Raw genomic sequence first — 22721 nt, forward strand, 5'->3', positions numbered from 1 at the left:
TCTGTTTTTGTGGATAGTCATATTTTTGTAGCGTTGCAGTTTTGAACAGTTCATTTTAGGATGAATTGTTAAATAACTCTGCTAGAAAAATGCCAAGCAGTATTCAGACCTGACTTTTCTGGTCTGTTTGTCACAAAAGTGCTGCATCCATACTGAGATTAAATTACATACCTTTATAGAGGGGCACCAGAAATGACAATGCATGCCACATTTTTCAGGCTTTTTATTTGTAAAATATATTGAAAATTATGCATCACTTTTCTTCCATTTAAAAATCAAGAGCTTTTTGTTGTCCCAGTTGCAATACATTGAAATTTGTGAGTGTCAAAATGTAATGGTGAGTTACTAGTGGCTTTTTTTTCTAAGGTACTATAACCTTTTCTTGTTTATTAAGCCTTTTAACAAAGTGTTAAACATTTGTTACTTGTTCCTGCAAGTAACAAGTAACAAATGATGCATGTTCACGGTGCTGTGGTGATGTAGCCTCTTTTGCAAAGCTGTGGCTCACCTTTTCAAGTTACTTTGCCTTAAATTGTCACCATTTTCAATGTTAATGTGAATACATACTTGCAGCATTAGAAATCCTCCAGAATGGTTTGTTTGGTTCATAAATGTATATGCTAAAAATATTTTTAACCACAAATATGCTGCATTTTTAAAACATCTAACAAACAAACCTAAAATTCAGAAAGGTAGGTAAATCCTTAGATTTAAAAGTAAAAGTATATAAAGTAGTGTTTGAAAAACATATTAATGTGGTTTAAGATACAGATATGGAGTAAGACTCTGTATCTGATAATGCTGGTTTATATTAAACACAGATGGTACTTCTTCTCCTCTGCTGAACTTCCTTATCCCACTCTGCACACTGATTGTCCCAAATTGCCTTGTTAATGGAGGCAGCATTCGCCTCATCCATGTCTGTCTGGCGGATATCACATTCTATTAAAGTGCGGTTGTGAACCATCGCCTCTGCCAAAGCTTTTCCTCCGACCTGCACAAACACAACACAAGACACAGACGCACATGCACTGTTGGTGATGTAACAAAGAAACACAATGCTTGTGATACATCCCAGAATGTAACAGCTTTAAAGACACATTTGACAACCTTGTATAATCACCACTCCCTGCTCACACTTTCAGAACTGCATATTGCTGCTGCCACCAGTGACAAATAGTTGTTTTCTTACGCAGAATCAACCGTTTCTATTTTTACAAAGATTGAACCAAGGTCACAGATACTGATGGTATTACATTTCTGCTGTGTGGGTGACTTTTGATCCTCTGCAATGTATTCCAGACAGAGATACAGTATACCATGAAATCTTTGAGAGGAGAGAGCGTGAGAGAGATAAAAAGTCAGAAATGTGTCTCATGGGGAAATACTTAACTCTGCTCTCCATTACTACATGTTTTCCACACGTGTCTATGAATAATTGAAAACCCCTGTACTTCACAGCCATTCTGGTTACTTCCAGTAGACATGCCTGTGCAGGCTGCACCAGTCATCAAGTGAAAACAAAGGAAGCTATTTTTCTACACTTTAGCTGCATAAACCAAGTTTTTAATGATAAAAGTGTTTTCCAGCTACTTACAGTGCATCTGGAACATATTCACAGCACTTCACTTTTTCCACATTTTGTTATGTTACGGCCTTAATCCAAATTGTATTTCTACAATCTCTTTCCTCAAAAATCTATGCACAAATAGCTCATTATGACAATTTGGGGAAAATCTTCATAATTGCCATTTCCTGGTTATCTATTTTTAATAAATTTGCCAAACACTCAATAACTTTTCCTAAATTTGGTACTCATATGCGTGGAAAAAGTAAAGTATGGAAAAATATTTGAAATTGCATTCATCCATGTTTCTATAATTAGAGCCTGAACACCATAAACAGCTTTGAGAACTTAAAAATTCCGTGACAACATTTCTGGCTACATTGTCACATGAAACATGTAGAATCACAGTTCTATAAAATACATCAATTTATTGCTTATTTATCAGATATTAATTGACGTAGTACATCAGAGAAAGATTAACATGCATAACATTTCTGCTATTGGTGATCTAGGAGGTACTTTGGTATATTTCACACACCTTTCTGCAAATTATTTCCTGATGTAGTAGTGATCAGAACGCTGATTACCACTAAAGCCTTGTGACATGAACATTATGGTTAAATAGAACAGGTTTAAAAAGTATTTTAATCCTTTTAAGAGGTACAAGTTTGCTTCAATTCACAAAGGAGCAAAAATAATGTAGCTGTAAAGAGATAAATAATAACGACTTGTTAACTTACCTCTCCAAGAGTGTTGCAGGACAGATTAAGGGTCTTCAGTGTTTCATTCTGTTGCAGCACTTTTGACAGCACAATAGCAGTTATGGAGGACAAATCATTACCTCCCAGGTGCAGGTATGTCAAAGTTGTGTTGTTCTGCAAGGCCTCGGCAATGGCCTGCCCACCTTCGTCCTTCACCTGGTTCAGACGCATGTTTAGGTACTGTAGAGTGGAATTGTTTGACAGAACCTGAGCTAAGGCTTTGGCTCCATATATGTCGATTTCATTGTTGCAAATGTTGAGTTTCTTCAGTTGGCCCTTGGAGAGCAGCTCAGCAACAGACCTGGCACCAGAATCTCTGATGACGTTGTGGGATAAGTCAAGCTCTATAAGGGAAGGATGGTCCATAAGGCATCTCAGCAGCGGGCGACACTTTTTATCGTCAATTTGACTTTGACGAATCCTCAGAACCTGCAGACACATATGAGGCTTTAAATAGTCAGCATAACTGCTGATTGAATGGTAATATTAAAGAAAAAAACAAAAAAAGCTAACTTATACCGAGCAACAGCTGTGTGAACCTTACACAAAGAAGTGCCTAGAAAACAGCTGGAAATGTCATGAAATTTGTAAATCTTAATTTTATGCTTTCAGACATAGCCTAAAGTAAATGTTCTGTTCCAGAAACTTTGAAAAAAATGTAACCATAAAAGCTGTGTAAACACCAAAAAAGGGGCTTGTAGACATGCCATTCACAGATATCTTCACTTTCTCTATTTTTCTCACTTAAATGCTTCAGATCATCAAACTAATTTTACAATTAGACAAACAAATTACAGTTTTTGTTAAGGGACAAAAGTAATTTAAGCAAACCTGACTTATGTCAGGTTTGTTAACATATATGTTAGCATATTTGTTAACATATATGGTAACAAATATGTTGTTACCATATTTCATGTGGTAACAACATGAAATATGGTGTTACCACCCTTGAAATCTCAGTCATCTTTGCTAAAGTGAGCTTAAATGGCCTGCTTAGAGAGCAGAAAGTTCAGGTTTAAGTCCGAACTGTGACAACATCTCTCCAGAGGCAGCCATTTTTATTAATTTTTTTTGTGTGCCATGCAAGGATACCACAAAAAATGTGTAAATGAAAATATAAATTTTTTTCTTTTTTTACAGAACTGCAAATAAAATAAATTGCATTCTATTGTGTATAAACTGATGAGAGAAATTTATGTTTACCTTTAGAGTTTTGCAGGCCTTAAAAGCTATGGTGAGGGCTCTGCAGTCCCTGTCGGTTATTTGGAACATTGACCATTCAAAGTTCATCCCACATTGTTTGATTCTATACACCAAATGGAGCTCTTCCAGGTGTATCAGCTCAGCCAACACAGTCCCAAAGTCAAAATGACTAGCTGCCATATCATCTTCCTCCTCATTAGTAAGCATTGCTATTTCATGCTGATCATCATCCCTCCCCTTAACAAACTTCCTTGAAGGCAGCAGCAGCTGTGTGATGTTCAACCTCTTGACATAATTTTTACAGAGAGGGAGCGCATCAAGAATGACCTTTAACTCTGTTTCATCTGGGACGAAAAGTTCGATCAAGTTCTCCAAGTGCCTTTCGAAAAACATTCGTTTCCAGCTGTGGCCATACTGAGAAATGTCACAGATGTTCCACCGCTGCTGGCAGCACCTCTTCCAGAACACACCGTCAGGGACCAGGTCGGCAGTCACATGCAGAGGCAGGGAAAGAGACAACCTCGGCTGAATTGAATCTTTCAGCTGGGGTGTGAGTTTTTCAAATAAATCCCGATTTTCTGTAACAAGCACAAATTTAAATGTAAGGTTAGTTCATAAAAAGAGGCACAATTAAAGAGCAACACAATTCTAATATAGTGCAGGCTACATAGTTCAGGTTGCTGTTCTGCTGAAAAATGAACTTCTGACAAGGATTTAATAGGGTACAACGAAAATACCTTCAATTGTGCCTGCAATGCATCGTTGACATAGGCTGGACAAACTGGGAACCAAATCCAGGGACCAGTTTGGATCTTCGGCAATTATAATTCTCATTTTTATTTTGTTCTCCAATGGTTTGGATGGTTTCTGAAAAATTAAAATGATATGGAACAAATTGAGGATGTTTTTAACGTACATTCAATGTAAATTTTAACAAGCTGATATATGTGAAAAATATATAAATAATACAAACAAACCGAAATTTGTCATAGAGAGCAGAAAACCTTTGCAGTTACAAACACTTTTGTCGTTATCTTAAGGAATAAAACAAGAATACTGTTGTTAATTATTTCTTAATAAAGACCAAAGTGTCCACATTTTGGATATAGGCTATCTCTAGTCGCAGAAGAAGAAAAAAACCCTTGCGAAAAATACAAAAGCGCTCATCTAAATGAGTTTCTAGCCGTTTTAAAATGTAGATTAAAAGCTGCTAACTTGAAGATATCTCTTTAAATGTTCCCTTAAAGGAGCTAACGTTAGCCAAACTGCGGCCAGCGGAAAACAAACTCATAAAAGACATTTTTGACTTTTCAGACTTGAACACTATCATTCTGCCCGTTTAAACCTGAGACAACAACTCACTATACATACAGATACATTGTACTACTAAATTTATATGAGGCCTTCGTAGCAAACCTGGTGTGTGCTGGTTTCGGGACTAGCCCGTTTCTATGGAAACGAAACGCTTTCAGTTTAGTTTACGGTTTCAGGAAATTGTAGCTACTATTGTTTATCTCGAGCGTTTGACATAGTTACGCTAACTATATGTCAAACGTTCGAGGTAGCTAAGTTAGAGAAATTCATACTCGATTTGGTGTTTTATTCACTGTTCAAACTATTTTAGAAAAACACGTACACTCCCAATTTTAAAGCACCAGTTCTTATTTATGAGTTCTCAAAAAAATGACATTCGCGAGCTTTATGTAAAAAAATTCTAAATCAGGAGGAAATGAACGTAAAAATCACCGTCATATCTAGGTAAGCGTTCAAATGCTTCCACTTGAATAATCTATGTAAATCGACTGTCAATATATCTTCCGACTGGTTACTGTTGTACAGTACTTCATATAAAGAAAGTCAGCAACATAGGGATAATCCGACAACTAAAATTATACAAAGCAGCAGTATTTTTGGATTATATTCCAGATAGATTAAAAACTAAGAACCTTCATGACAATAAAGTCTCTTTGTGTTTAGTTTTTCATTTATTTATTTATTTTATCAGGCAGTGTGGAAGAGCAAGGTCATGCGGAGAACCACATTCACATTCTACAAAACAGCCAGATGGTCCTGGGATACGGATCACAGGTCTTTTGGATGAGAAAACACTGGATGGAGTGAATCCATCTGTCCAATAAACAACAACATGAGGTGCCCAGACACTGTGTAGAAGGAGTAGGTGGGAGAAAGGGAAGGATCTCCTTACAAGAATTACAACTCGCATTCGCATTGTTTATTTTCTGAGATACCAATGAAAAAATGTAAACCGTCACCTGGATATTCCTTGAGTGTTTCTTGTAAAGTACTTCACAACACCAATATAAATATACAATTTTTTTTAAAGTGCCGTGTACACCTATTTTTCACATTCTGTAACACGTTTGGTAATTTACAAAAGTCATAGACTGTAATTTTCTAAGTCGTAGATTTAACTTAAGGTAGCACAAAACTGTGATAATACATTTCATCAATTTCTTTTCTAAATTGCGATCTGAAAAAGGTATTTTTATTTATCTTTGACATTCCTAGATAAAATTCATCTCTTCAGATATTTTAATTTGTGACTTATATAAACAGTCAGTACATTTTTCTATTTTCTTGACTGACAAATTCAGAAAAATGGGAAGGAATTGATTTTATAAACCCTTTATAACCATGTTTCCCATATGTGTCACACAGATTGTGTCAGGGAGAGAATAATGGTTATTACAGGCATCAAGAGCTTCCTCCATGTATCTGATGTTCAGTTGGATTGGAAGATGAAAGGCTCCAACTGAACTCCCCAGGCAGTCCATCAGTCCTGTGTTTGTGTAATTCGGCCTGACGGACACACGCTGCCCTTATAGTTCGGCTTTAATGGAGTGGCATGACATCAGCCAATGCAGGAGGCGAATTTACTCCATGAACTGCTGTCCATGTGTACTCTAGGTGAAGCTTCTCTGCTTGTGAATGACAAGGCACCACACAGGTATCAGTCTATTGCGTTGGGATGAAACAACATAATTCAGCTGCAAATATCTATAGTTTCAGATTTGTATAAATCAAATGGCATATTCTTGGAAATCTTCAGGTTACCCACACAAGATGGTCATGAGTCCAGAAAGTTATATTTATTTATTTATTTTTATCTGCTTCAGACAAAGATTACCTCTGTTTATGCAAAAAGCAGTCTTTAACTGATTTTATGGAAAAATAAAATCTTTTCAAATCAGCAAGTTCTAAGTAAAAAAGTATATGTCACGTAAACCAAGAAACTATTCACAACACATCATACCGTATTCACTTTAGTTATCTTTATTTGATAAATTTTCATATTACAATTTGTTCAATGAATGGAAACATTTGACAAAAACATAAGAAATCAGCTGTTTAGCACCACTGAAGTGCCCTCAAATGTCTGGAGAACTACTTTAACACATTTTGTCCTTCTACAACACCTTGTGACAACAGTGTACTTTAAAAATATTGCACCACTTGTGCCATCACACATCCATTTGCTCTCATAACACCAAGAGGTGTTGCATTAGTTCCTAAGCAACGTAGCGTTTAATTTTGGAAAAACAGGAGACAGAAGGGCTTAACCGAAGACATTTCTTTAGAAATAGAAATCTTTTTGTAGAATTAACACCCACACCCAAAGCTACTGCTAAACTTATGTGTGATACTGTTAAATGGTAAAGCCACGTTTGCATTAAAGTAAAAAAAGAAAAAGTCCTATTAATAGATACAGTGGTGTGAAAAAGTGTTTTCTCCCCGTCTTGTGTTTCTGCTTTTTTCACACTTCAGTGTTTCAGAACATCAAACCGATTTAAATATTGTAGGTTCGTGTTTTTCTCTCTCTTAAAAAATGCCTTCGTTTAATAACTTCATTTGTGTTTGACTAATATAATCAGGAAACACTTTTTCACATGACTATCTGAGTGTTTCAGCAGAAACAAATGAGGATATTTTCTTGAGTTTAAGTCCAAGTAAGCGCTTTCTTTCACACAAGAACCTGTATTAAATGTCTGAATTAACCATGTAATATATAAAAGCCTTTTTTATACTGGTTGAAAATTGGGTTTTGGTTGACAAAAGCAGAGAAAGCTTAGGTAAAATCTAAGATGCAGTCAGAGGGAGTGATTGGTGCTCTCTCTATTTCTGCTAACACGTCCCTTCAGCACAGCTGGTTTGCAAGGCAAGCGATTCCCAGAAGGCAGAGCAACTCTGGACCAAAACAACAAATGCTTGTCTTTTTATCATTCATCATATGCAAATGCAGAATAATTTGTACCAATCAACAAGATTGTTCAGATTTATTTTAGCTCTTATTCGGATTTTAAATTACTCCTTTATATATTTTTAAAAAATATTTCATGGTAACACCTTGCAAAAATATTCATACCAGTTAAAAGTTCTCAAATTTTGTCAATTTACAACCACAAACCTTAACTTTTAGAGATAGGCCAACATACTTACTTACATATCAAATCTAACCTGCTTCCATGTTTTTGCTTAATCATCCTACATAATGCTTTTTTAAAATAATTTCTTCACAAAAAAAAGGAACAAAGGTGGTTGTAATGTGAGAAATTGGCAATACAATCAGGGGATTGTATTGCTTTTGCAAATCATTGTACACAAGTGATGCGGAAAAGTGATCACGATTTATCAACCCAAAGAACATCATGCTTCATAATTTGTTTCAGATTTATAGATAAATTGGCATTTTTGACATCTAATAATTAATAACTTTTTTAGCTGATGTATGGTGCTGGGATTTATTCTAAACATTGATAAATCTTTTCAGGTGGATAAATGATGATGACACAAAATAGACAATCTGTGGGCTGAACATGCATTAGCCCACATAATATAATCTTGCATAAAATTATGAATAATTACTTTTCATCTAATAAAGAATCACTTTGTTTGTCGTCTGGTGTAAAAGACGTTTTAAGTATTATAAGATGTCAGTGTATAAATAGCTAAAACACAAAAAAGAACATGTGCAGGAATGATAGTGAAAATGCATAGGAAGAAACTTTATTCCTGTCGCTGAAAATCCACAGAAAAACTCAAAATGGCCTCATTACAAAAACAAACACAAGGAACATTTTGTGGACTCATGATGAGGCCGAAACATTTTGTACAATATCCTAAACCTCCCCAGAACATTCCAGGGAATTCTAAAACTCTACAGAGTCCGGTTCACATTTAAGAAAAAAACAAAGCAAAAAGGGCTAATCGTCCAATTCGTCAAAACTGTCCTCGGAGTCCAAATGGATGCTGCTGTCCGTCTCCACAGAGACCACAGAGCTGAGACTGCTGTTTATGGACACCATGCTGCTGTCACTGGTCCTGCTACTGTCGTCATCGTGGATCACCATCACCTCGGCGATGGCGGCTGCTGGAGAGAACGAAGATAAACACAGGGTGAGTTTGGTCCATTTTTTTCTCTTACAAATGAATACCTAGTTTCATGGGTTATCTTTAGTTTTTTGACCGTATTCTCAAAAACATCCAGCACAAAAAGTCAAGTCACCATGCTCTATAGTACTGCCATCTTGTGTCTGAAATATTTATTTCCTTCCACCAGCACCTCTGCTGTTAATGTACGGTGCCTCTTTTACTGCCTTAAAAACGTGCAACCAGATTTGTAACCTACAATTACAATTTTGTCTTTTACTTACGGTAAATATTATTTCCATGATTTGATTTCAGATGCCCAACTTTTTGGCCACGTTGCCAAGAAACACGTTTTCAGGAGTCAGGATGAGGGTTTTAATCTTAAAAACACTACCAAGTGTCCAGCATGGTGGTAGCAGCATCATGATGACAGTCTGTGTTGCTGATGGTGATTCTAGCGCATTTCAAAGAGGGTGTAATGACAAAGATTAAGGACTACCCTCAAAGTTCTTTGACATATTGTCAAATCAGCAATTAGATGGTTGCAACTTGGACACAACTGGATGTTTAAAAAGAAAAAAAATGCCCCAAACACGTCCATCTCGGATCGATAATATTAACTTTATACTAGGGGTTGCACCGACTGTTGTGTTCTGGCCAATCACCAGTCTTTAAAAAGCTTGACCTGCTGTTCTTGATTTTGGGTAGTACATTTGTTTTTATAACTGACGCTGCTGTCAATGTCTCCAATAATACAGAACCAAATTTTCTATTTAGTCGCTAGAAGCTATTTTGAAATAAAAAAAAAAAAGAGAGAGAGAGAAAAAGATGCTAGAGGTTTCTGAAAATTCACAAATTGTAGTAAGTTGGCAACAGTGGGGAGATGATTGCTAATAACCCACTTGGGCGATTTTCAGACCTCAGCAGAGGTAGATAAGATCGGTTTCACAAGCAATTATCGGCTGATGACCTAAAATTAAGGAAATCATTGAACTCTTACTTCCTACAAATTCCCTGATTTCAAGACAACTAGAAATGTATGGGCTCTGCTTCAAAGCCGTCTATACCATGAAACATTAACGGTGTTTGTTGCAAGGTTACAACAAAATACTCTTAAGAAAAGAATGAACTAAATAAGTTTACTACAAATGACACACTGATGACATTCATGCCCATCATGAATGAATCCAACTTTCTGGATGGAACTGAAATTCATGACAGCAAATATTTTTATTGCAAAATGAAAATGCATGAAAATGTGCAGGTGTATGAGTGTCTATGACTACAGACGGCCATCAGAACGCACCTCATACCTTTCCTCTCAGTGACGAGGGTCTGCCGCCGGGCCTTCATGTCCAGGCTCAGGTTCTCCACCATGCGGTCGATGCAGTTATCCAAAGCCAGACAGCGGGTTTGGGACTGGATGGCCTGGCGGCAGATGGGACACTCGTCTTTTTTATTGCGCCACTGCTTGATGCAGTAACAGCAGAAACTGTGGGCACAGTTTAGGATGACAGCCTGGAACAGGAGTGAGTGGAGATATTAAAAATTAAAATAACTATTCAATACAAGATTTTTTTTTTTTTAGCAAGTTTTGTGTTTGTTTTGAGTTGTACTATTTAGACTGTTAATTATTAGATCTGATTTGAGGCGCCCCCTAGTGGTTTCATAAAATATTAGAAAGAGGTTATAAACCAACCTCAATGAAGAGCTCTGAGCAGATGATGCATTGAAGCTCGTTCTCTAGGACTTCAGTAACTTGAGTGACTACCTCTTCTTTCTGCGCTCTCGCCTTTTCTTTCTCCTCCTGCACAAACAAAAAGATTTAAAAGTTGATAGTCATGAAGAAAAGAAATAAAACATTATAAATTAAAGCATACCTTCGTTACTTCTAGCTCTTTGTTTTTAGCCAATATAATTTCCTCAAAGCCTTTTCGAGAGAGGGCGAGTTCATCTATCACTTTTTTTTGCTGTTGAAAATAAATTACATCAAATTGAAGCTACACAGACACACAACATACGCAAATAGAGCAGAAAAAACTGCTTGTTTTAGTTTGTCAATGATGATCTTGTTATACACAAAATCACTATTATTAAGAAGCTTTTTTGAGTTTCTCACCTCTTGCAAGGCCTCTTCAAGCTGTTTTTTCATTAACTCCTCTTGCTGTTGGGTTTTCTGCTCCTGATTAAATAGGAATGCAATTTGATCAATAGAGTATTTGAGTTTAACAATAAATACAGTTTCGTTAAGAATAAATATTGCATTGTGAAGTATGAATACTTTTTCAAAGTTCTGTAAGTGATAGTTATGTAGTTTTGTCTTTTAAATGCATAAAAGCTTAATATTTTGAATTTATAACATGTTGTAACAAAAAAAAAAAAACAGTGCACCTCTAACTGTCTCTTTGTTTCACTGAAGGATTTCTCTAACGTCTCCATGCGGTGCATCTTGGCTCTGAGTGCCTCCAGCTGACCCTGCAGCTCCCGGACCTGCTCTTCCCGCAGAGGGTCCGCCTGCCTGGGCTCGCCCTCCAGAGACTTGACCTGCCTCTGCGTGTCGCTAACCTGCTCCCTCAGGAGCAGGATATTCTGGCTGTACCTGCAGAGACAAAAAGATAACATGTCTTTTCCTCTTCTACCTTTTAATTTTCACAGGAAAACCTGTTTGTAAAGAAATTACACACAAACAGAAAGCAAATATTTAACACGGTGTGTTCCTTAACACTTAAAATCCCCCCAAAAAACAAGAAATAAGGAGAAACTCCAAACTGTGTAGCTGGCGAAACAACTGTCTATCTAGTAAGGTTATTATAGTTCACTAAAACTAACAATATAACAAAACCTGAAATTGAGAAAACATTTTTGTTAAGTGAAATGAATAAAAACAGTAATTAATGGCTAAAAACTATAACTTTCTGGAATTACATCGTGCGTTTTTTAAAACAAAAAGATACTGAAATTATACTTTTAATATTCATATTTTGTGTTTATGAATCAACTTATTAGCCTTTCAAACGAATGTGAAATTATAATTTTTTTTACCCCACACAATCCGTTTACATCGTCTGCAAATTACGGCACTCTGTAATCATTCTGGTGGCATTTTACCTAGTCTGCAAAATGGCCACAGCAAAAGTTGGGAGAAAACGTCAGAGTCGGTTAGCTAATCAACAATAATTAAATAAATATTTTGAAAATAGTATCTTCTGTTAAATATTCATTACCCAATCTGTGTATAAATAATCACAATACTTTCATTTTTAAGTGAATTCTGCACCTAAAAATCAACCAAAGTATAGAAAAAAAAATAAAACTACAATAACTAATAAAAAAACATACTTAAGTAAGCAATATTTAGCTAATGATAAGTGATAAAAACTAGCAAATGCACCCTGAACTCTAAATAAAACTGATATACTACAACAAATGAAAAACCCCATTATCTATCCAGACAGACATGGGTGTTACGTTAGTAAATAAAACTGAAGCAGAAATAGTTAATCAAAAAATAAAATTATCAAGTCAAATAGCCACCATTAATAGCAGGAAATTAACTGACCAAACGTAACCAAGACGACCAAATGGAGAAGCTTTTTGCCTTACATTTGCAGGTTGTCGAGGTCCCAGGCAGAGCTGGATCCATCGGAAGGAGGCAGCTTTCCTTCATGCTCCTGTCTGCTGGTTACTGTCTCCTCTGGCTGTGTGTGACTGAGCTGCCGCCTTGCCTTCACAGGAGACAGAGGACAGGGCTTTGCGAACGATTTATCTGCAGAAGAGCAGCGGTAGAGCTTGTGCTTGGAGGTAGAAGGCTCGACCTCCTCTACGCCCAACTTCCTCTTGAACTTTCTGGGTGTGTGGGCTGCTTTGGTATCCTCTCTATGTTCCTTTACCAGGTAGGGCTTAATGTCTTTGAGGGGCCGCTGGATGAGGACGTAGTCAAATTCCACTTTGGTCCCTAATAAAGGAACTCCAAGCTGGATGGAGTCTCCGAGTCGGAGCAGATGGGGTTGCTCAGCAGGTATCCGCTCTCCATTTACCCACACACCGTTGAGACTCTGGGAAGGAAAGTAACACAGGGTATAAAAGCTGCTGTAGTACATGAAGCGCAAAATAATAACAAACAGTACAGTTAAAGAACATAGTTTACATTGTTACAAGTAGTAGCATTGCCTGTTTCTGTTAGTCTCTCTCTGTATCACCTGATTTGCATTTTAGAGTTGTCTCTAACAAGCTATTAAGTTAGGAAAGGAAATTTGAGATTCAAGAAAGGTGAAAACTGTACACAACTTTTGTCTTCTCGGGATGACACCTGCCATTAATTATATTGACTTTTATTTACTGAAAAGAAAGTTTAGCTCTTCCACTAGGATTTTTCACCTCATTACTCATTTGCATCCTTTAGCTAAAGCAATAGTTTTGTACAGATGTTATAGAGGATGAATAGAATTTGACTGTAATAGAAGAAGAGAAGAGGACAGTGACAAGAGTCAATAGGAATTGAAGGAAATCTATTCATTTAGAACAATGTAATTACATGAGAACCAGTTACTAATTCAGGTTAAACAGTGAGCTGAGATATAAGGGTCAAAAGGCCTACACGAGTCAATGGCATTAGTATACAAGGGCTAGAAATTTTCAAAACAGACTATATAAAATATATAATACAAAACAGTGAGAAAAAAATAATGGTCTTGAGACTGAACCTTGCGGAACTCCAAAGGTTATATAGGGGCAATGAGAGAACTGGCTAGCACCAACAGGAATAGCACTTTAATTCATTTTAATATAAAGCAGAAATGGACTATCGAGTTATAAAGAAATTAGTTTAATTAAGCATCAGTTAGAATTTAACTACATATGTCTGAGGAGAAAAGAGACAACTAAAGACATATTGAGTATTTAGCTCAAAAGAAACCTGGTCACCTTCTTGTCTGTCACTGTCCACTGGCCGTCTTCCTTTTGCCTGAATGAACAGTGCAGTCTGGAGATCATAAGAGGGCAGGTTGAAGATAACAGCTGGTGGGTTACCTCTAAACCCCGTCCAACAGTGACCTACACAGTCAAAAATAAACATGAAACCTAGTCTTCCTCTGCAGCACCTTACTTTGACATAAAAAATGTGAATTACGTCATACTGAATGCCAAACACACAAATAACACACTACAGATAAACAGATATATATACGTATTTAGAGAGGCAACTAGGACACTTATGTATAAACTTTAAAACTTCACAGTCATTAAGTTTTGCTTGTTAGCTAACATTAGCCAACTGCACCTCTGCGTTTTCGAACAAACGGAGCCAGTCCGAGTTTTTTCCGACTCTCATCAGACATAAAACATCCGAGTCTGAGCAATCATCCTCCTCAGCCGAGCAGCAATCCGTTGTTACGCTGTCCATGTTATCTCATTTCGGTAGGAGGCCACTCCGACCTAAAACACCCTACCAACGTTATAATTCTCTGCCATATCGCTGCTGCAACTGCCTACTGTGCTAGCGTTGAAGCTCTGCAACGCTACCAGAGAAGCCGGAAACAGTTAGTTTATTTTAAAAATAAAAGCATTACAGATCAACTATTTTTCATTTCATTTTATTATTATTATTATTATTATTATTATTATTATTATTATTATTATTATTATTATTATTATTATTATTATTATTATTATTATTATTATTATTATTATTATTATTATTGCTAACTGTATTGTCATTATTTATTTATTGATTATTCAAACAAGGGCATTTTTATTGTCAATAAATAAAAGGAATTCATTATTTGCAGACAATCAAACAATGTATAATTCATCCTCATATTTTGAACACATTTTTTCTTTACGTATACATTAAATATCACTGGATGATCTCTTAATTTATGTGTTTTCCATTTGAAAAAAAAAATAATAAAATAAAAATAATAAAGTCTTTTTTTTTAAGTGATCTTATCAAAAATAAATAAATAAATAAAGTCCACCTCTTTTTTATCTTCAGAAGAGCAGCAGCTGATTTTAGGCTGATTTTCGCATCCTGAAACTGCAAAATTTGCAGTCTGAAAAAGAAAGCCAGAAAAAAAGCCGTCAGAACACCAGGTACTGCAGGCCTCACTTGCCTGAGTTAAGGTCAATGTACCAGAACATAGAGTTCGTTATTCAAAAAATAAGAAAGAATATACAGTTAACATATATTCTTCAAATGTTTTTAAATTTAATAAACTTTTTTTGTGTCCAGGTAGCAATTTACTACAGCAGTAGCTAAATATGACTGGAACTTCAACCATGCTATGTGTCATTATGTAACTGATGTCCACTCGGGCGACCCCGCATCCCGAAACAGGCGCACCCCGAGCTCCAGGCGGGACTTCCTCTCTTCTGCGGATGCGACATCAGGGCTGAAGCAGGCAGAAAGGGCTTGGTCGGGGTGTCACCGGGTCCCGATCCGTGCGTCTCTCTCTGGACGGCAGATATCCCAGCCGAACTGGACGCCGCTGTCGCCGCAGCTGGAAGTCCCCCCGTAGAGGAGCCTCCTCCTCGGCTATGCTGCCCTGAGAACGCCGCGACCACCCGCCCCGCCAAAATGTCCGATGTCAACAAGACTGTTCAGAAATGGCACGCCAGTTTTAAGAAAGGCACAGACTTTGACTCGTGGGGGCAATTAGTGGAGGCGATAGATGAGTACCAAATGTAAGTTCAGCATCTGTGTCCTGTCTGTCCCCAGTGGTTTATCCAGAAAGCAGCGCTGCTTCCTTTTATTTTGTTTAAAAAATGTTTACAGCTGTATGTCCAGAAACCTGCAGGGCAGATAACGGGTTCATAAGAAGTTAGGCTAGGAGCTGTCAGTGTCTCACAGCAGTAAATAAACCCTTCCCATCCATGACGTGATGTGGCATTTGTTGCAGAGGGAGTGGGTTGCGTGTGCATGTGCGTGTGTGTGGGTGTGTGTGTTGGCGGGTTGTGTGTTGCATCCCTGCTTCATCCAGAGCAGCAGCAGCAGCTCCAGCTGTTTGATGGAGAGTTCGGGTCATGGAAAACCATACAGAGCTGCGTGTTGTGCAGGGCAGAAAGAGAGAAAGAAAAGAGCCAATATTCCTCAGAGTATTGAGAAATACTCAGCCACACCCTCTCATTGTTATGGGTGGGTTTCATATGAGAGGAAAAGCTTTGTCCTTCTTGGAGAAAATCCCGCTCACTGCAAGTTATTTCGGGCTGTAACTCTTTGTCAAAATGTTCATTTGCAACAAATGTTTTCGATAATAAAAATAAACACCAAGACCCCCTGATAATTATTTTTCTTTATCACCAGGGGGCGCCAGAGTCCCTGATCGGTCTCGAAAAGTATCATTTCCCATGTCTGAAAAAACATTTAAAAAATCCAATAATAATAATAATAATGCAGATTTTATCACATTTAAAAAAATTTTTTTAAATGCGCATTTCTAAAAACAATCAGATGTTTGCATCGGTATCTTTTTTGAGCTAAATTCATACTCAATAACAAGACTTTAACACATTTTTCATCACAAAATCTCATACATTTTCAGACTTCAGACTTCCTATAACCAGTTAAAATCTGGTTATTTGAGTGCATAAGTTATTAAAATCCTAGTCAAGTCATATTACCATTAGGTTCAATAAACTAAAATGACAGTTCTGAATTCAAGTATGACATTTGACCACCTCTTGTGTGTTAGCTTGACTAACTTGGATCATCTTAATTTCCAAATCTGTGACTCCTGGATTTAGAGAAGAGAGTATCCTGGATTAAATGCAGTTTATTTGTGGATTTTGGCACCTCTTTATGTTTGTAAAAAATACAGCTTTAGGGGTTTAATTGGAATTTTAGATGTAATTTAGGCCTGAATTGAAAGTTGCTTGGAGACCAAAAAGTTAACGCCGCCCTTTTTTTTTTTTTTTTTCTTGATTATTGGATTAGTAGGAATTCAGTTAGTTAGCAAAATTCAAAATAATGTTATACTCAGATCACCATAACTCTTTGGAAAAAAGTCTAGGGTCTTTAAAATGACGAGAGTTGATGTCTGATAATTTAAAGTGTTTGACTACATCGTCTGTTTGTGTCACTTCATCCAGTTTAGCCAGACAACTACAAAAGGAGGTCCAGTCTACAAATTCTTCAGATTTCACAGAGGAGCAGAAGGTGATGCCTTAATTTTTATTTTCTGCTGCTTCTTCAAATCAGACTCACCTGCTGCAGTCAAGCTAACAACTGTTTGTGTTTCTTTTTTTAATTTTGTCTATAGAAAAACTTAGGAAAGATTGCAACATGCCTAGAGATGAGAAGTGCCAGTTTGCAGGTCTGTATTCCTACTGTTGCTAAAATACTGTGCCGCTAATTTGATACAAAATATTAAACAAAAAGGATATAGATTTTTGTAGTTTTCAAGTGCTTCATCTGTTCAACATTATATATTGATACTGTACTAAAGAGTATCACAAGCATAACAAATTCAACACATCGGTTTGTATCAAGACTGGATTTTTATTAGAAACCTTTGTTGGGATACATTTTGAAATTGTTCAATTCAGAAAAATATATTGCCATAATGTTGCTGAACTGCACACTTTTGATAAAAGTGATGGATGCCGCAACCAACTGAACATCATTGGAATAACAATTTGAATTAAAAGACAGAATATTATGTGCTAGCAGATGTTTATAAAATGAAAACTTAAACAGGCCTAGGGGAATCCCAAGGGGGATTGATGCGTGGTCACTAAGAAAATGTTCAGAGGAGTATTCACTACTGTTAAGTAGAATGCTTTGCTTCAAATTATTTAATGCTACACAAGCACAAAATAATTCTTAGGAGTGCATTTATTATACTCCTAAGTCACAACTTAATAGCACCTTAAATTGTATCCTGATATATGAAATAAAATCAGATTTTAATCCAAGCAAATCCACATGTTGGTTTCTGGCGGGCTGAATCCCTGAGCATGCTCAGTTACACAGTGAAAGTGTTTTTTTCCCTCTCTTATCTCTGCTGCAACAGTAAGTTTCCTCCCTTTTTTTTTTCATCTGTCACTCAGAAGTGACACATATGTGTGCAAATGAGGATGTAGACTTATTAAAAATGTTTAACAGGACTTATGTAGAGGTCACATTGGGGATATTTTTGGAGCATGGGGTTGAATTTTGCTGTTACCTGACATGCAAATCGACCGGTACCTCTACATGCCCCAAATGATGGAGTAACAATATTCTCTTTTGTATGGAAGTATTTTTTTATTCCTCATTTCTTCTAAGGAAGCAAAAAAAAAAAATCTTTACATACTTTATTGCACACACTTTGAACCTTCTCACATTTTTTAATGTTAAAATAACAATTATTTGCAAAACTGCTCAAGCTTATTGAGCCTGGATGAAGCACATCTGTAAATGTCAATTTTCAAGTCTTGCCAGAAACTCTGAATTTGATTTTCTATTATTACTTTGACTAGGGCATTCAGCTAAGTTCATCTTTTGATCAACTCTAGCTAACTTGTCACTACTGAATGACAAAATCCTCACGGCACGATGCTGCCACTACCCTGCATCGTCACGTAGCTCGGGTTAGCAAGTTTCTGCACTGGCACACGTTAGCCATATTCTTCAGAATATTATATAATATTTTGTCTGCTTTTCTCCAGTGCACCCAGTCAAAGGAGGAGTTCAAGTTAGAGGACTTGAAGAAACTGGAGCTCAGTGAGTGACTGAATGTGAATGACCTCTAATTTATAGGAGCAGCTGTTAAAATGTGGCCATCGTTTCCCTTTTCTCAACAGTAATCAAGAACATACTCACCTATAACAAAGAATTTCCCTTTGATGTCCAGCCGGTGCCATTAAGGTGAGTTTCCATCACTGAATGCTTTATCTATTCGATGAAATACTTTGGATTTATTTGTTTTTCGTAAAGATATTTTGTGAAAAGTGTTCAAATGAAATAAAAGCATGTATTTGCTGATGACCACAAAGCAAATATTTATACACCACTGGAAGCATAATATCGATGTTCAGGTTCAGAAAAACTACTGTACTTATTTTTTATACCTGTTGTTATCGTCACGATAAGGGAATCCTTGGTGGTTTTTGTGTATGTAACAAACTTAAGAAAGCTTTTAAAATAAAATTTTATGCTTATCTTGGATTATGTTTCTATTTAAAAATGATCAGTTTTCATATTTAGCATTGAAGGAATTACAACAGAACTTTTACAGTATTTCTCATGCATACGTTTTAAGAATTTCTACCCATCCAGGTTGAGTTTAGTTAGTGGAGAAACTGTAATATAGCAGGTTTCTGTGAGGTTTTATCTTGAGGAAAAAAACAAGTTTTTTTTCTTACTCTCTGTTAGGAAAATTCTGGCTCCGGGTGAGGAGGAGAACTTGGAGCTGGAGGCAGAGGACGATGCTGCTGCAGGAGCAGGATCGACAGAAACATTCCCACCAAGAGCTCCCGGTGCGATTTCTCACCGGGAAATTTAACAATCATAGGAGAAAATAGTAAAACGAACAATCCTGACAATGCAGACAGTTTTGGGGGGCTTTAAACATCCTTAATTGGAATTTTTTATGATGATAATAAATCAAAATTCCCACCATAATAAGAAACTTATCATGATAAATGGTAAACGATACAGTAAATGCCCACCTCTAAGTTGTTTTTAAATTAACTTTTCTCAAACAGAATATTGTTTTCAGTTCAAAAATACTTTACTACTCCCAAAGGAAAATGAAATTTTGTTGTAGCTCATATTATTTCTAGTAATATTGTGCCAAAAATCTCTATGTAAATGTCCTATGAGAATTATTTTAAAATGAAAACTTCAACACAACCTTCAAGCCTCCATAATCACAGCTGGTCGCTCTTTTGTATTGGAAAACTTTGTGTCACATCTTATGTTACAGGTACTCTGTTGCCGCGGTTACCATCAGAACCTGGGATGACGCTACTCACACTAAGAATAGAGAAAATTGGGTTGAAGGACGCCGGCCAGTGCATCGACCCGTACATGAGCATCAGCGTCAAAGGTAAGGATTCGGCCGCCATCTTCTTTAATTCAAGGAAACCTCTCCAGGCTTTGAAAGTGAACCGTCTTCCAGTCCTGAAAACAACTGTTTGTCTCCGTGTGTGTCTGTGTGTGTGCGTGGGTGTGTGTGTGTGTTCTGCCTTCAGATGTGAACGGAGTTGATCTGAACCCAATGCAGGACACTCCTGTGGCCACCAGGAAGGAAGACACGTACATTCACTTCAGCGTGGACGTAGAAATTCAGAGGCATGTAGAGAAATTACCAAAAGGTAATGACTGTCATCGTCCATTTGCCATTTACAGCTGATTCAGTGGCAGTTCTGTTCTTTTTTTTTTGGGTTCGTCACCTGGGAGCAAAGTTGACATAGAAATTCAGAGCCATGATGGTAGAAATGGGTGACATGGAATATTTTGTGTTAGTGGTGTGATAATGATTCAAATTATGAAAAAAAACCCTATTTATTACTTCTTCTTTATGTAACCTTATGGCTGTAACTGCATTCATAGCACCACAAACACAAATGCCTCTCCTGAAATACTAGAAAAAACTAGAAATAGTCTTCTTTCAAGCACCACTTACTGAAAGAAGTGTGAATTATATCATCAGTTTGCACACAGTAGCTTCAAAGGTAATCATATTTTCAAATTTATTGATATTTATCGGTGCGCTTGTGAAACAAACAATGGAGAAAACACTAAAAGTAACGTTTCAAATAATACTGCCAATTTTGTTTTCTTTTTATTTAGCATTAATAATTGGAATTTATCAAGACAATGATCAATCAAAATTCTTATCATGACAAGACATTTTTCACAATAAATCACAAACGATGCAATAAATGAACAATTTACATGCATTAAAATCTTTAGTGTATCAGCCTTCCAGTCCAATCAATTTACTTTAGAAGTCAATTGACAGGAAAAGCTTCTTGTGTTTCATTTAATGTTGTATAAATTCAGCTGTTCTTTGAAAACCTCTGAGGTTGGATGAATGTTTTAACGCGCTTCATTTAAACCTCTTATATTGATTTCATTGATATAAAGTTCTAACTTCCCGCAGGAGCAGCTATCTTCTTTGAATTCAAGCACTACAAGCCCAAAAAGAGGTTCACCAGCACAAAATGCTTCGCCTTCATGGAAATGGACGAGATCAAACCCGGACCGATTGTCATTGAACTGTGAGTTTGATTTTCTTTTTTACACTCGTCATTTTTTTTTTTCCTCATCTAACTTTCCAGAGAGCGATTACGATTTTCAACATTTTTCAGGTACAAGAAGCCAACGGACTTTAAGCGGAAGAAACTGCAGCTGCTCACAAAGAAGCCACTTTATCTCCACCTCCATCAGACGCTACACAAGGACAGCTAAGCCCCGTCTCGGCGTTAAATCTCACTGCATATCCAGGGAAACGTGGTGTTCCTCCTCATCGCCACATTCAGCAATACCAAATGAAGGCTGAGGTGTGAAGAAAGTAAAAGGATCCGATCTCCTCACACGGATTTTATGAATTTAAGTGCTTGTTTTTTTTCTTCTGTTACAGGGAGTCCCATTAATATACTTTAAACCAGCAGAAACATTTTAAAGCAGTTTCGGATGCCTCATGTTCAGTCTTCCACATGTAGCTCTCTGATTTTTCTTTTCACATGGAGTCACTGCAGGTACTTCTGGTTTGTTTTGTTACGTCACAAAACTCTGGACTTTAAAACGCAAAGAAAACAGCAAAACATTAACTCCTTAATCCAACCACTGTTTTGGGAAAACTTTAATCCTCTTCCTGGAATATTTAGTTTGTTTGACTTAGTGTTTGTTCTTTGAACTGCTGCTGAATGTGTCTGGAGAAAGGGTTCAAACTGAGGCATTTAATCGGGATTGATGCCACTGAAAACACAGTACTGAGTTTACAAGAAGTCAGCAACAACAGATGATTGTGAAGCTGTCAGAGTTTAAGCAGATTTGGCACAATTCCAAAACAAAAGCTCCCGAAAGTGGGCAAAACTGTACTTAACTGACAGTATTTGCTGTAGCATCTTAGAATCGTATAAAACTCCACAATATGTTGGTATTTTTAACTCCTCAAATAGAGACAGACACCTAAAATGATAAAACTTCTCATTATACTAACAGTATGACGTTGTGAAAAAGTATTTCTCCCCTTATAGATTTTCTCAAGCTAATTTTCAAGCAAAGATTAATAAAATGCATTCTTTTGAAAAAGAGGCTTTTATTTTATGAAAGGAACAACACATTTCCAAATGAACTCAACATTCGTAGCATCAACTGCCAATGGTTAGAAATATTTGGTGATGAGCAAATTAGCCCCACTATGGCTGGAGTCCCAAAGGGTTTGAAATCATCAACCCTTTTTGGACAGATGTAAAGGACTTTGTTTCACATCTGTTCTGGAGTTTTAGATCAGGATGTGATTTTTTTGTCATTTGAGATCTTTTAGCCTACTTCATGTTGTTTGACTGGTTCTGTTAAGATACATTTTTTTGTCTGTATGGGTCTCAAGTTTGGGTGTGGTCAGTAAAATTTAATCACACTAATTGGTTACAGTCAATTCATGATTTCACCACCAGGGGGACTTTATGTTTTGGAAAATTTTCTCCTTTTAATAAGTTAAATAATTTTTGAAAAAAAAAAGTTCTGTATCTACTCGGGGAGAAAATACTGTCACATGTTTTTACTGGAAGTTATTTGGAAACAGGGTCCACTAATAATGCGCCAGTGCTTCACATCCTACAGTTCATTTATGTTTAAGTCCTAAGATGTTTAA

The 22721-nt window shown here is 36.7% G+C and overlaps 3 protein-coding genes across 8 annotated transcripts; 1 reads left to right on the forward strand and 2 right to left on the reverse strand.

Moving 5' to 3' along the window:
- Positions 1-208: 208 nt before the first annotated feature.
- tcte1 (t-complex-associated-testis-expressed 1) lies at positions 209-5014 on the reverse strand. Of its 2 annotated transcripts, none has more exons than XM_044107255.1 (5): positions 4948-5014; positions 4269-4398; positions 3532-4109; positions 2308-2757; positions 209-994 (listed from the first exon to the last, which is right to left on the reverse strand). In XM_044107255.1, exons 2-5 carry the CDS (start codon positions 4363-4365, stop codon positions 812-814), a joined length of 1308 nt encoding a protein of 435 aa, XP_043963190.1. In that variant the 5' UTR covers positions 4366-4398; positions 4948-5014; the 3' UTR covers positions 209-811. The 2 variants fall into 2 exon arrangements, with proteins under 2 accessions (XP_043963190.1, XP_043963189.1); XM_044107254.1 differs by lacking the exon at positions 4948-5014 and adding an exon at positions 4509-4533.
- Positions 5015-8528: 3514 nt separating this feature from the next.
- rnf8 (ring finger protein 8, E3 ubiquitin protein ligase) lies at positions 8529-14449 on the reverse strand. 5 transcript variants are annotated; one of them, XM_044107250.1, is made up of 9 exons: positions 14198-14449; positions 13843-13971; positions 12523-12974; positions 11311-11518; positions 11039-11101; positions 10800-10889; positions 10619-10726; positions 10233-10437; positions 8529-8917 (listed from the first exon to the last, which is right to left on the reverse strand). In XM_044107250.1, the coding sequence occupies exons 1-9, from the start codon at positions 14318-14320 to the stop codon at positions 8754-8756; spliced, it is 1542 nt and encodes a 513-aa protein (XP_043963185.1). In that variant the 5' UTR covers positions 14321-14449; the 3' UTR covers positions 8529-8753. The 5 variants fall into 5 exon arrangements, with proteins under 5 accessions (XP_043963185.1, XP_043963184.1, XP_043963188.1 ...); XM_044107249.1 differs by having other exon boundaries at positions 8529-8920; XM_044107253.1 differs by having other exon boundaries at positions 10226-10437.
- Positions 14450-15233: 784 nt separating this feature from the next.
- Positions 15234-22569, forward strand: aida (axin interactor, dorsalization associated). The gene is made up of 10 exons (XM_044107258.1): positions 15234-15600; positions 17005-17071; positions 17175-17228; positions 18565-18619; positions 18700-18763; positions 19271-19374; positions 19824-19946; positions 20092-20214; positions 21006-21123; positions 21214-22569. Exons 1-10 carry the CDS (start codon positions 15494-15496, stop codon positions 21311-21313), a joined length of 915 nt encoding a protein of 304 aa, XP_043963193.1. The 5' UTR covers positions 15234-15493; the 3' UTR covers positions 21314-22569.
- The last annotated feature ends 152 nt before the right edge of the window (positions 22570-22721 follow it).

This window comes from Gambusia affinis, linkage group LG22 (assembly GCF_019740435.1).
Source record: "Gambusia affinis linkage group LG22, SWU_Gaff_1.0, whole genome shotgun sequence".
Lineage (NCBI taxonomy): Eukaryota > Metazoa > Chordata > Actinopteri > Cyprinodontiformes > Poeciliidae > Gambusia > Gambusia affinis.

What these genes read in the sequence shown, in the direction of transcription:
- aida (XM_044107258.1), top strand. Translation starts at nt 15,494, where the DNA reads ATGTCCGATGTCAACAAGACTGTTCAGAAATGGCACGCCAGTTTTAAG. An exon ending in GTCCAGCCGGTGCCATTAAG is followed by an intron (nt 18,764 to 19,270) that starts GTGAGTTTCCAT and finishes ACTCTCTGTTAG; the next exon opens with GAAAATTCTGGCTCCGGGTG. An exon ending in TGTAGAGAAATTACCAAAAG is followed by an intron (nt 20,215 to 21,005) that starts GTAATGACTGTC and finishes AACTTCCCGCAG; the next exon opens with GAGCAGCTATCTTCTTTGAA.
- rnf8 (XM_044107249.1), bottom strand. Translation starts at nt 14,320, where the DNA reads ATGGACAGCGTAACAACGGATTGCTGCTCGGCTGAGGAGGATGATTGC. An exon ending in GGACAGTGACAGACAAGAAG is followed by an intron (nt 12,975 to 13,842) that starts GTGACCAGGTTT and finishes TTTCCTTCCCAG; the next exon opens with AGTCTCAACGGTGTGTGGGT. An exon ending in AAACAAAGAGACAGTTAGAG is followed by an intron (nt 11,102 to 11,310) that starts GTGCACTGTTTT and finishes CTATTTAATCAG; the next exon opens with GAGCAGAAAACCCAACAGCA.
- tcte1 (XM_044107255.1), bottom strand. Translation starts at nt 4,365, where the DNA reads ATGAGAATTATAATTGCCGAAGATCCAAACTGGTCCCTGGATTTGGTT. An exon ending in CATTGCAGGCACAATTGAAG is followed by an intron (nt 4,110 to 4,268) that starts GTATTTTCGTTG and finishes TGCTTGTTACAG; the next exon opens with AAAATCGGGATTTATTTGAA. An exon ending in AGGCCTGCAAAACTCTAAAG is followed by an intron (nt 2,758 to 3,531) that starts GTAAACATAAAT and finishes ATGTGTCTGCAG; the next exon opens with GTTCTGAGGATTCGTCAAAG.